Source organism: Chenopodium album, chromosome 27 (genome assembly GCF_948465745.1).
Source record: "Chenopodium album chromosome 27, dcCheAlbu1.1, whole genome shotgun sequence".
Taxonomy (NCBI): domain Eukaryota; kingdom Viridiplantae; phylum Streptophyta; class Magnoliopsida; order Caryophyllales; family Amaranthaceae; genus Chenopodium; species Chenopodium album.
The window spans coordinates 27899857-27913617 of NC_137860.1; the positions used below are offsets into that span (position 1 = coordinate 27899857).

The 13761-nt window shown below is 35.4% G+C and overlaps 1 protein-coding gene across 4 annotated transcripts; it reads left to right on the forward strand.

The window, feature by feature from the left end:
- The first annotated feature begins 852 nt into the window (after nucleotides 1-852).
- On the forward strand, nucleotides 853-12107 carry LOC145620422 (coatomer subunit beta'-3-like). 4 transcript variants are annotated; one of them, XM_081675098.1, is made up of 26 exons: nucleotides 853-1088; nucleotides 1264-1284; nucleotides 1395-1456; nucleotides 1560-1614; nucleotides 2915-2951; nucleotides 3042-3367; nucleotides 3468-3599; nucleotides 3691-3839; nucleotides 4514-4582; nucleotides 4928-5078; nucleotides 5181-5246; nucleotides 5737-5925; nucleotides 6236-6376; nucleotides 6469-6543; nucleotides 6665-6841; nucleotides 6927-7018; nucleotides 7114-7230; nucleotides 8239-8353; nucleotides 8429-8500; nucleotides 8925-9121; nucleotides 9211-9304; nucleotides 9843-9949; nucleotides 10147-10327; nucleotides 10554-10650; nucleotides 11172-11240; nucleotides 11678-12107. In XM_081675098.1, the coding sequence occupies exons 1-25, from the start codon at nucleotides 1086-1088 to the stop codon at nucleotides 11189-11191; spliced, it is 2745 nt and encodes a 914-aa protein (XP_081531224.1). In that variant the 5' UTR covers nucleotides 853-1085; the 3' UTR covers nucleotides 11192-11240; nucleotides 11678-12107. The 4 variants fall into 4 exon arrangements, 2 of the variants coding, with proteins under 2 accessions (XP_081531224.1, XP_081531222.1); XM_081675096.1 differs by having other exon boundaries at nucleotides 854-1088; nucleotides 11681-12107; XR_014108223.1 differs by having other exon boundaries at nucleotides 856-1088; nucleotides 10554-10727.
- Nucleotides 12108-13761: the final 1654 nt, after the last annotated feature.

Here is a 13761-nt window from a genome sequence, read left to right on the forward strand (position 1 = left end):
AACATGTTCTCCATTTTATTGGAACTTATTGAAACATGTTCTCCATATTGCTACTCGAAACCGGACTGTAAAGGTATTAGTTCTGGAACCTGTAGTTCCTAACATATTCCAATTTCGGTTCAGAATACCCTTTTTTTTTGCTCACCCTTAATCAAAAGAATGTAACTCATATCAAATAATTTAATTTCAAATGAGAAATAATTTGTCAAACTACAAAACTCTGTAGAGAAGTATTAAGTATCTAACTAATTTGCCATTGTTTATGTGGCGCTCAATCAACACGTAACTTTAAGATATATTTTATTCACCTGATTTTCCCTTATCCGAACTTATTAAAACTTATTTTAGTTGTAATTTGTACTTTTTTTTTTTCGAAACATAGTTGTAATTTGTGCTTGGGTAATACTTATCAGAACTTACTTTTTTTGAATTGAACTTATGTGAACTTATTACAACTAAGTATAAATAAGGTGAACATAACATACCCTTAAAATGCATTCCAAAATTTACCTTGAAAACTTCTTCAAAATATACTTGAATCTTAATTACAACTTAGGGCCTGTTCACATTTACTTAATTTCAGTTCAGTTCAGTTCAGTTCAGTTCAGTTCCAATCAGTTCAGTTCAGTTCAATTCCAATCAGATCAGTTCAGTTCAGCTCTTAATTTCCCTCTCACATAAAATATTCATTTCAACTCACTTCAGTTTAGTTCAGTTCAGTTCAGTTCCAATCAGTTCAGTTCAACTCAATTCAGTAAATGTGAACAGACCCTTAATTAAGAAGCATACAAAATATAAATTACAAATAAACAATATTATATGAATCCACATTTGAGTCTCCCCGAAAAACTACATTCTCCAAAACGCTAACTCCCCCTCTCTCTCTTTTATCTCTCTTCCCTCACTTCACTTCGGCGCCATTGAAGCTCCTCTCACCTGATCTCTCTCTCTCTCTCTCTCTCTCTCTCTCTCTCTCTCTCTTCACCTCACTCACTCTCTCTCTTCTTCTGCAATTTTCCATTTCTCAATTTCAATCTCATCGTTAATTTACACTCGATTGTCGGCAGATTTAATTTACCCTAAAAATGGTGCGTTTTCTCTCAATTTCACTCCATTTCTCACGATTTTCAGATCTGATTTCATTTGATCTCTTTTCCTTCAATTTTTTTCGTGATTTTGTGTTTTTGTGTTCTTATTTTTTGTTGAATTTGGTTGAGATCTGATGGATTTTTTTGTTGTTTTTGTGTTTTGTTCAATCGACAGCCTCTCCGACTCAATATCAAGGTAATTCGATCGATTAGGTTTTTAAATTTCTGAGATCTTTTGTTTGTTTGATTTGATTTGAATTCGTGCATTGTTGTTCAATTTGTTGATGTTTGATTTGATTGGATCAGAGGAAACTTGCGCAAAGATCAGAGCGAGTAAAGTCTGTGGATCTACATCCAACCGAACCATGGTGATTTTCTTCTCTTTCCTTCATTTTTACGCTACATTGTGATTACGATTGCTTTGCGAGTTAGAATGATTACAATGTCGTATAATTTGTCGTTGTATTGCAGGATTTTAGCGAGTCTTTATTCTGGAACTGTTGTTATCTGGAACTACCAGTCACAGGTATGATCATAATAGTAATGGCAGCTCTTTGATTGATATCCTGTATATTCTATTAGCTTAATTGACTTTTTGTAATGCTTGATCACGCGGCAGTAATGGTCATTGTTTACTGATCAATCCTTTCAATAAAATGTTTAATTTTGAGATGGTTAATGTGCGATTAGTAGCATGAATGTTCAAGAGATCATTGTACACAATGTCTGAGTGTGGTAGGCGATTTTGTGGGTCTTGGACCTTTTTTCCGCGAAAAGTATAGTGATAGTATGCCTGAAGTGGTTTGGAAGCTTTAATGCAACTTATCCTCCAATAACTAAACATGTTGAACACAGTTGTTTTTGTCTTGTATTATTAGATATAGAGCTCCAAGGAAATATTTTGGTGAAGGCTGGAATGACTACCATAGCTGTTGATTTAATTTACTGCTGTTCCATTCAGCTTTCCATAGGAATAGGTTGAGCTGAGCTGTCATAGATTTAACTGAGACAAGATTTTGATTTCCGAACTATAGGTAGGACATTTTTGTCTGTGTGTAGTTTGAAAGTTTGGTGCTTCTTGATAAATAACCAGTCCTTATGTGAAGCTCTGTAAACCAATGGAAAGGTTGACTTCTTGAAGGTCTTTTTTTTCTGATTTTTTGTCCGTTTAAGCTGGCCTACTTTCCGGTGTATGGAGTCCAATGCCGTGTCTTCATCTTGATTGCTCCTGTAGAAATTATAATATGTATGTGAAGGTTTAGCAAGCTTAAAATAAGGAGTTGTTGCCAGGAAGAGAAGTCAGATGGCTGTAAAATTCTTTTAAGCTAGAAAACACAGAAAGTGCCTTTTCCAAATGTGAAAACACAGAAAGTGCATTTTCCAAATGATTTGGGTCTTGCACTCCAGCTTCCCTTTACAATCTGCAGCCTTTCAACGTATTTCACTCTCCTAGATGAGTATCTATGCTTATTGTGTCTCTGTTTTGACACTTAAAGGTTAAATGGAAACAAAGTGGGAAACATTTTATTGGACGCTTGTATATAAAGCTTTAAGTGCTAGGGGCTTATCTGCATAACAGTTCTATCATTATGTAATGTGTGGATAATCATATGGCACACTTGTTTTGTCTCTGTTGTGAGTTAAGACTGTCTACATGCATTTGGAGTTGTTGTGTTACTACTTTGTCCTGTCATTTGTACCTACAAATTTATTGTGTGCCTAAGTGGGTTGCCACCAAGAGGTTAATATTTAGATAGTTCTGGAGTCTATATCGAAATTCTTATAATTTACTATTACTGACATTGGCACAATTTTTTTTCCAACAGACCATGGCAAAATCTTTCGAAGTATCTGAGCTACCAGGTATATCTTTTGCACATTTTATGTTGGAATTTGCATGTTCTGTGCCACTTTTTGCTGATTGATTAGTTTTGTTTCTTTCACTGTTTGCAGTTCGGTCAGCAAAGTTTATTTCACGGAAGCAATGGGTTGTTGCCGGAGCAGACGACATGTTTATACGTGTCTACAACTACAATACTATGGATAAAGTTAAAGTATTTGAGGCTCATACAGATTATATTAGGTGTGTAGCTGTGCATCCCACTCTCCCTTATGTGCTATCATCATCTGATGATATGCTTATTAAGCTTTGGGATTGGGACAAGGGTTGGATCTGCACTCAGATATTTGAAGGGCATTCCCACTATGTGATGCAAGTCACTTTTAACCCCAAAGATACTAACACCTTTGCTAGTGCATCTCTTGATCGCACGATAAAGGTATGTGTTTGAGTACATTCCAATATTGTATGGACTATCTCTTCGTTTTTTTTTTTTTTTTTTTTTTTTGGAGTAGGAATCATATTGATGTATTTTTCAGATCTGGAATCTTGGCTCACAAGATCCAAATTTTACTTTGGATGCCCATGTTAAAGGGGTGAATTGTGTCGACTACTTTACCGGCGGTGACAAACCATACCTGATTACTGGTTCAGATGATCACACGGCGAAGGTTTGACATATTGCTGAGGCTCCATCGTGTTTTGTTAATTGCTAATGCTTGATTATTGCAATTTAATCCATATGTGTGTCTTTGCATACAGGTCTGGGACTATCAGACAAAAAGCTGTGTCCAGACTTTGGAAGGGCACACGCACAACGTTTCTGCTGTCTGTTTCCATCCCGAACTTCCCATAATCATCACTGGTTCTGAGGATGGAACAGTTCGCATTTGGCATTCAACTACATACAGGTGTGTTGCCGTTTGATTTTAAATTACTCCCTCTGTTTTAATTTTTCTCCCAGTTCTCAAGTTTGACCATTAATTTTGTTATGTATGTTTTAGAAATTTTAAAAAGGTGATATATTGTAACAATACAACGGGACTTATGCTATAATATTTTACGTCATAACATTTCAAAGTAACATATGTGAATAGTGCAAAAGTAAATAGGGAACAATTTTAAAAATATAGGAGTGAGTATATACCCGGGGGGGGGGGGGGGGGAGGGGGGAGAGTAGTTTGTTTCTGCATCAATCTAATGCATTTTTTTTTAATTCCATTCTGACCTCCTTTTTTCCAGTCTTTGAGTCCCATAAGTGGAGCAGAAGTAATTTACTACGGCTTTGTGTTTCATTTGAAGTTGGTATATGAGATTACGATGATGCATAGATCCTTTCATTGTTTTAATTGGTAGAAGAATAAGAACATTATTTTGCAAGGACCTGAGAGACAATGTTTTCGACCACTTATTTGTTGAAAACCTTTTTTTTTTTTGGAACTACATGGATTTTTGCTTTTTAATATAAGTTATCTTTTCAGATATTTGGTTTATCTATCAAAGTTTATATGTCAATTTTTGATTTGAAGAGTATACTTTTTGAATGTTGAACTCCAGTCCCTGATTCCTTGAGTTCGATTTGCAGGCTTGAAAATACTCTCAACTATGGTCTGGAAAGAGTTTGGGCTATTGGGTACATGAAGAGCTCCCGTCGGTAAGTTTTAATTCTATAGTGCTGCTTTGGGAATTACCTAGCGTTTCGAAAACAACCTCAGTTGTAGGTTTACTGAACGTATTTTTGGGAAGCAAAGCTCAATCAATCTGAGGTCGTGTGCTTCGTTGTTTGCATCACTTGTAATTAAACTTTTTTTTTGTCTCTCTGTTATTCTTTCAATGTAATTGGTTATTTGGTTTGTCTTTATTTATCTCTGGTGGAAGAAAGTGTGGTTTAAAGGCTTGATATCATATAGTCATTGTTATGAGCTATGTTTATTAATTTATTTTTGGCAGAGTTTGTTGTATATATGGCCTGACTTTATTTATTTTAAATTTCATTCAGTGTTGTGATTGGATATGATGAAGGAACCATCATGGTGAAAATGGGTCGTGAAATACCTGTTGCTAGCATGGATAATAGTGGAAAAATTATATGGGCTAAGCATAACGAGATTCAAACTGTTGATATCAGGCGTGTTGGTGCTGGCTATGAGGTTTGAATCTGTAGCATGTTTTTGCACTCTATTGTCAACGAAGATGATTTTTTAATTCGGTTACTTTTATTGTTTTTGATCTCTGATGTCTCCTTGTGCTAGGTGACTGATGGTGAAAGGTTGCCATTGGCTGTGAAGGAGTTGGGATCTTGTGATCTTTACCCGCAGGTGAGGCATTCATGTTGCCAAGTAGCATGACTTGAACTTAAGATTAAATCAAACGATAAATGAATATTTCGTGTGTTATAAAGGCGGTGATGCTACCTTTTGGCTTTTGCCTTTTGCCTTTTTCTGTTTTTTGTGTTAGAGAGTTGCAGGTTGTTTTTGCTCCTTTCTGTTCAGTACAGTTTATTTTAGTAGCTAGTTGAATGCTGAAAGCTTTAAAGTGAGTTCCTCAAGCCCTCGGTGGTTTCAATTTGGTTTATATTATGTTTGGATTAATTTCGTTCCTGTTCAGGTGTAGTTGCTGTGGTGTCTTTTTTCAGAAAATGAAATCAACATTAGCATTTCAAGGAAATTTTTTAAATTTATTTTAAACTGAATTTCTGTGTTTCCTAGTGGGTTTATCAACATATTACTTGTTTTAAGCACCTGGTAATTTGCCATTTTGAATAAACGGATATTATTCTTATGTATTTTTTTTTTTTTGTATCTTCAGTTTTTAAAGCACAACCCAAATGGGAGGTTTGTCGTGGTTTGTGGGGATGGAGAGTACATCATTTACACTGCTGTTGCTTGGAGGAATAGGTCGTTTGGTTCAGCTTTGGAGTTTGTTTGGTCATCTGAAGGAGAATATGCTGTCAGAGAAAGCACTTCTAAGATCAAGATCTTCAGCAAAAATTTCCAGGTTCTTACTTTTATTTCTTGTAACTTTTTCTGTGTTCCCTTTTTGTTGGGCATTTTGTCTGTATCTTTGAGGCTTGTGTAAATTTTTCTGCGTGGTATCTGCTTATTTATGCAATGGGCTTGGGAGGTTTGAATTGCTGTTTGAAAGGTTCTTGTTTCTATTTTTATAAACTTATAATATTAAAGAGTTTAGATGAATTATATGAGAATTGTTTGCTTATTGTTTTCTTTTCTAATGTAAGAATCTAGTTTGGTTGGTGTTATAACAATGAGGTGTTTTTCGTTGCTGAGTTGTTTACGGTTGCTTTCAGGAAAAGAAGAGTTTCAGACCATCTTTTTCCGCAGAGAGAATATATGGTGGAACTTTGTTGGCCATGTGCTCTAATGATTTCATTTGTTTCTATGACTGGGTTGAATGCAGATTTATCCGTAGGATTGATGTCAATGTTAAAGTAAGTGTTATATTTATAGTTTATCTTGTAGTTTTAAATTGTCGCATGTGGCTGCATTAACAGTGTATGCATTCTTAAATTGATCATTGCAGAATCTGTACTGGGCTGATAGTGGTGACTTGGTGGCTATTGCTAGTGACACATCTTTCTACATCCTTAAATACAATGTGAGAATTGCTTTCCCTTTCTGTACCCTTTGCAATCAGTTCTGCTTTACTTCCTTGCCACTATTAATCAAATGCTCATGAGCTTCTGAGTGATGACTGTTGTGGCTTATGATAATTACAGCGCGATGCTGTGTCATCCTATGTGGATAGTGGAAAGCCGATTGATGACCAGGGTGTGGAGGATGCATTTGAGCTTCTCCATGAAACAAATGAACGTGTGAGAACAGGAATTTGGGTTGGAGATTGTTTCATATACAATAATTCTTCCTGGAGGCTGAATTATTGTGTTGGTGGTGAGGTATATCCATTTAAACTTACTATGGGTATTCTTTCTTTGCATATAATGGTCTAGATTTTCCTGAGAAACCATGGTTTGGCTTCAGGTAACCACAATGTTTCACTTGGACCGTCCAATGTACCTGATGGGCTATCTTGCTAGTCAGAGTCGGGTGTATCTTATTGATAAAGAATTCAAGTGAGCTTCAATTGTGCAGCCTTCAATGTAAAATTGGTTTTTGCTATGATTATATTACTAAGCTCTTCTTTGTTATTTCTCTTTATGTTTTGCAGTGTGATAGGTTACACTTTACTCCTTAGCTTGATTGAATACAAGACTCTCGTGATGCGTGGAGATTTTGAACGTGCCGAGGAACTTTTACCTACAATTCCAAAGGAGCACCATAATAGGTCAGTTTAACTTTAAATATTCTAAAAAGTTCATTTTAGAGATACTAACTTATCCTTCAGCCTTAAAAGTTTGGACTTTGGATTACATACTAGGAATTGTGTCTTTTCCTTTGTTTTTTTGGTATGTACCTCTGTTTTTTTTTTACTCTAAAAACGTTTAACAACCTTTTTAAAACTTTCTTGAATTTTAGTTTTTGTTTTCTTTTAAAACTCCTTTTAATTTTCTTGGATGCTCTTTCTTTTTCCTACTTTACACCTTTTTTCAAACTCTTTTAACTGGTTATCTTGTTATGTATCTTTTATATCGTATGGTGCCCTTATGACGATTCAGTTTAGCCAACCTCAAATCATTTTGGGACTAAGGCTTTGTTGTTGTTGTTGTTTTCCTTTGTTTCTTTATAACTGCACCACTTTGACTTCTGCATTCTTTATGTACACTTTGATGTATAAAAGTAGAAAAACAACTGTAATATGAAAAAAAAATTTGTCAGATTGGCCTCAGTATTTATTTTGAAAATATCACCTTCATGTGTTGTTTAATTATACCAGTACATACTGGTGGAGTTGTGGATTTTAGTGGTCAAAGTAGTCTATTTGCAAGAGTGGAATTTAAACTGTGTACAGATGTTAATTTATATGCTTAAAATTAATGTATTGACCTGACTAGCGTATATTTTAGGCCAATGAGCATTTTGTTTTGAAATTTTGATGGACTCGACTGCTGTTACTCTGTTTTATACTCCGTCACTTTTTGATCTTTACACTTTGACCGTTTTTCTCTCGCAAAAAGATTCCAAAAGTAAAAATTATAAAGTGATGGAGGGAGCTATTCAGATATATACTTCTTTTTGCCACTTTTTTGTATGACATAATGCCTTTTTAAAATTCATGAACGTTTTTGTCATGAGTAATATTGACATATTGTTCGTGTCACACCTTTTTTTTTTTTTTTTTTTTTTTGTCTATAAACTAATTTTGGATATTCATTGGTAAAATCACATTTTCCAGTGTGGCTCGCTTCCTTGAATCACGTGGAATGGTTGCCGAGGCTCTTGAAGTGGCCACTGACCCTGATTATAAGTTTGATCTTGCCATACAGCTCGGCAGACTAGAAATTGCAAAGGTAAGTGGTGGTAGTTGTACAAAAATGTTGAGGTTACCGATATGAGATTGCTGATTTTTTATTTTCATTCTGCAGGAGATAGCTACAGAAGTTCAGAGTGAATCTAAGTGGAAACAGTTGGGAGAATTGGCCATGTCTACTGGAAAGGTAATTGATTGCTGTATGCCTGTATATGTATCTCATTATTCTTTATTTTCTTTTACTAATTTGTATATATTATGGAGTTTCTTGTTAAAGTTTTGTATCAGAGAAATTATGTCGTGAGTAGCCAAGTGATTGTTCCACCTTCTGTCATCTTTTAAGGCGATGTCTACTTCTTGGCCTTTGTAGGATTAATCCTTTATTGTTGTTCAATTCATCACTAGTAGGAAACTAGGGATTTAATAAGGTTGTTGTCGTACTGTGTACAAAAGCAGCCCTACTTGCAATAAACTGACCTAGTCTTTAATTGTATACAAAACTGGCCCGAACTTAAATTGTTCTGGCCCTAAGGTGTATATGACTGATTGATAATTTATCTATAATTTGGGGATTTCTTTTTAGGATTGTCATTGTTTCTACTCTATTGCAGTTTGAAATGGCAGAAGAATGCTTGAAGCATGCAAAGGATTTCAGTGGCATGTTGCTTCTTTATTCTTCAATTGGAGATGCTGAGGGAATTTCAGAGCTTGCTACGCTAGCTAAAGAACAAGGGAAAAACAATGTTGCTTTCCTTTGCTTATTTACGTTGGGTAAATTGGAAGAATGTCTTCAGCTGTTGATAGACAGGTTAGATATCGCTTCAGAGAAATGCTTTTGTTTAAGGTGTCTGTCTTTTTATTTCTTAACTGACGTACTGAACTTGTTTAATTTTGCAGTAATCGAATTCCTGAGGCTGCTTTGATGGCACGTTCTTACCTTCCCAGCAAAGTTTCCGAAATTGTTGCCTTATGGAGAAAGGATCTCAGCAAGGTCAGTTACTTGTCAATCGCATTTATGAATGACCTGGCTTTTGTATTTGGTGGACTTTAGATCTTTTGGTTTTTGAAAACAAAAATGTTCTATTTTTCGAAATTGAAATGGACAAAAAATAAGAGCTGGGTTCAATTGTGATGTTCCTTTATGTTCATGCTTCCCATCTTTATCATCTGAAGATGTGTGGCAGCCTCTGGGCACCTGAAGGTATGTTTCATACATCAGTTAATTTCTTTTTATGTTAGTGGTGAGCTGCTGAATATAAGTATGCTTCACACATGGATAAGTTTCAAGTGTAATTAATGGTCTGTTTCCAGCAAGGTTTAATATATCTACCTACATAAGGTAGAATATACAAGAGTTTTTTAAATCAAAATTTTTCCTGTATTTATATCATTTTGCATGTAAAGCATGGTGGTTGGCTTCATTGCCTTTCTAAAAACCATTTTAACAATTTATCTATAGCATAAGTAGAAGTTCAAATTGTTTTATTTTAACGGTTTAACCTCATAGAATGTTCTGACCTTTGCTGCAGGTAAATCCAAAGGCTGCAGAATCATTGGCAGATCCTCAGGAGTATCCTAATCTGTTTGAGGATTGGCAAATTTCTCTTGCTGTTGAGTCTAAAGTTGCCGAGACAAGGTAGAAAAATTAAAGAGTCCCCTCATCCTAAACATAATTTGTGATTTATTTTTTTTTTTTTTTTTGCATAATGGGTGATTTTTTGTATGTCGATACTATGTGAATGTGGTGAACTTTTATTCATATGATATTCTTTTTGTTTTTTTTTTTTGTCATACTTAGTAAACCGAGTTGACCTTTTTTATTAATATATGCAGAGGCAGTTATCCTCCCGCTGAGCAATACTTGCAATATGCTGAGAAATCAAAAATTGATCTTGTTGAAGCCTTTAAGAGTATGCAGATGGAGGAAGACCAACCTCTTGAAAATGGTGACACAGTACATGAAGATGAGGTTCATGAAGACGAGGTGCATGAAGATGAGGTTCTTGAAGATGAAGTATGTACATTATCTTCTTTTCTTTTTTTTTTTTTTTTTTTTTTTTTGGCCATAAATCATGCTGCTTTGAATGAAGTGATTTTTTTTTTTTTCTTTACAGAATGTAACATGTATTTTTAGATTGATGAACTGTTAGCATTTTAAACAACCCCTTTTTCTTTTATATTCTTGATGAAGATGTTGTGAAAAAGTGTGTCTTCTTATCTATTGTGTTTTATTTGGGCAGAATGGAGCAGATGAAAGTCAAGAAGAGGGTGTTGTTGTAGATGCTGATTCTAATGATGGCGCTGTGCTCGTCAACGGTAACGAAACCGAAGAATGGGGTACGAATAATGACGGAACCCCATCAGCTTAAAGGCAATTGGTTGGGCCAGTGTTGAAAATCCAAATTTTGTCTCTGGTGATTAATTGATTTTTTTCCTCTTCTGAAGTCCAATTGCTGAACTCTTTTTTTCCATACCCTTATCATAACTTTCTCATTCTTGAATGATGACTTTTTTTCGATTTTGGTATTGAACCTTGTTGGTTTTCAACTGTTGGTTAATAAATAACTGCTCTCTTGTGAAACTAGGTACACTGGTACTGTTTTGATTTGTTTAGGAAATTTTCTGTCAACTCTATTTGTAAATTTACTTGTCTGCAAGCCATTGGTGATGACAATGAGAAATAGTTGGCTATTGCACCTTGGTTGTTTCTCTTCCATCCTGACTTGAACGTTTTGGTCATTTTCTTCTTCTCAATAATGTTACCGACTCCCTTGTGCTACTTGTGCAACATATAAAAATGTCCGTGTTTCTTTATGTTTGTGGTGGTGTAACTTATTCTTGTTGTCTTGATCTTGCAGTGATTACTCAACATCCATAAGGTCCCTTGTATAACTGTTGATTTTGGCTTGTAGACATCCTTGCATAAGGTATGAAAGTATGCTTGAGTAAATTATTTCTCAAGTTTTTGTAATATAGTTTTACGATGCAAAGTTGATCAAATTATTGATCTTCACAAGGTCATTATGAGAATCCTTATTTTTTGTGGTATAGTTTAATGTCATTGAAACAACATGACTTCATGTGTTAGTGAAACAATTAATCAGCAATATATAAGCAATTGTACTTACTTTTGGACCCGAAATCAAGTTAGATAAGGAGTAGTTCCTTGAATCAGAGCTTTTCTGAAAGATCCAGACTTTCCCTCCCTTGCTGTTATTATTTTGCTTGCTCGTGAGCTTGTTAATCCTGTTAATATTTGTTCTACAATGTTGAATATAAAGTCTTTACTTATATTTAGTGTTGATCTTGCAGTTTCTAAGTTTGTGATTGCTATCATAACATTTGCGTTTGACCGTTTGTGTAGCAGGTTTTTGAACGGGATGGCAGGTTAGGGGACTGGATTGTTCAGCGTTACTATAGGGTTGTTTTGTAGCGCTTGAGAGTTCCATTGGAGGGCCACATTTTAGATACAGTTAATTCATGTTTCTGCTGTTTTATAGTTCATTTTCATAGGATATTCTTTGTGGCCTTCTCCTCACCTTCCCTTGATAGTATATTACAAATTGTTAATGTGAATGTAGAAAGTTTTATTTTCCTTCTCCTATATAGTATGTGTTGGTTGTTAGATCAGGGTGATCCGCCCATAAGATTGGATTTTATATATTTGGTTTGCACGTTACGGCAAATATTTAGTAGGAAAATTTTGCAGAGGCATGTCTCTAATAGAGTGTAATAGAGCCATGTCCTGTGAGAGTAAAGTAATAAGCATTGTGTATTTGACTGCTTTGTTTTGATATATGCAGAATAGTTAATCTTGAGAGATTTAATTCTGGTACTCCGTATCTTGGTGCAATGAAGCCTTTTAATTTATACCTATACTTGTCCAATTATCCAGTTATCATGTTCCAGTGAAATGAGGCGATGGCTATGAAGAAATTAGTCAATTGAATAGGCTTCTTCCCAACGAAAAAAATTGAAGGGAAACTTTTGATGGAATATCTTAACTTTTTGCTACATTGAAATGCTGATGACTAAAAAAGATTTTTTATGTTTTCCCATAAATGATCTTAATGAAGTTAATAATCTAATTTAACTATAGGTAGTAGACTAGTAGTAAATAAAAAAATTTCTACACAATTGCTCAATCAAGTCTAAGAACGTGTTCCTTAACATTTTGCTAATCCCATCTCTCTCTAAAGTGAAGGAAGTCTATTTTAAGCGTTCTACAATTTGAACATCAACTTTTAACTCTTTAAAATTCCCATTAAATTCCCCAGGCCCAGACGGAAGCCCACCTCTTTTCTTCCAGCAACATTGGGCCATAATCAAAGAAGATGTGATCAGGGGAGTACAACATTTCTTCTCCAGCGGACATTTGCTTAAAGAGACTAATCGTACTTTCGTCACCCTGATCCCTAAGGTGAGTCAACCAAAGAAAGTGGATGAATTTAGACCCATAAGTCTCTGCAACTCTATCTATAAAATTATCTCTAAATGCATGGTGAATAGGCTAAAGAGTATTCTTCCTAACCTGGTGGGTGAATTTCAAAATGCTTTTGTCCCGGGTAGACTCATGTTGGATAATTGTTTTATTGCTCACGAAATTCTTACTAAGGTAAAGGGAAGAAAGAAAGGAGGTCGATTCGAAGGCATTTTGAAAATTGACCTAAGTAAAGTCTATGATAGAGTCAAGTGGGACCTCATTCAGAAAATTTTAGAATAGATGGAATTTCCAGAAAAATGGTGTAGATGGATTTTCCAATGTGTGTCTACGGTCTCATATGCCATTTTGGTGAATGGTGAGGCTACCCCTTTCTTCTCACCAAGGGTTGGACTTAGGCAAGGGGATCCCCTCTCCCCCTACCTATTTATTTTGGTTATGGAGGTGTTATCTAGAAAGCTGATCTCTCTTCAGAACAAGGGTGAGCTCCAGGGGATAAAATTGGCAAAGAATGCCCCTCCTATTAACCATCTTTTCTTTGCAGATGACGCGCTTCTATGTTTCAAAGCTACTCCCGCATCCTGCAGATTAACCAAGGCTATTTTGGATGATTTCTGTACAATATCTGGAGAAGTGATAAATGAGAAGAAGTCTGCTATAATTTTTAGCCCTAACACCCCCTCGAGATTCATCAGAATCCTTAGACAACCTCTTCGTGTCAAGAGCTGCCAAGAGCTTGGAACCTATTTGGGATGTCCTATGGATATCAATGGCAGATCTAGTAAGAATCTGAACTTCATTGTAGATAGAATACAACAAAAAATTACTGCCTGGAAGTTCTCCAACCTCACCCAGGCTGGAAAGCTTGTTCTAACTAATGGGGTCCTAACAGCCATAGCTCATCATATTCTTTCTCTTTACTGGTGTCCTCAACACATTTCCTCGAAGATTAATTCTACGATAAATAAATTCTGGTGGCAATCTTCTAAGGCACGGACACATGTTTG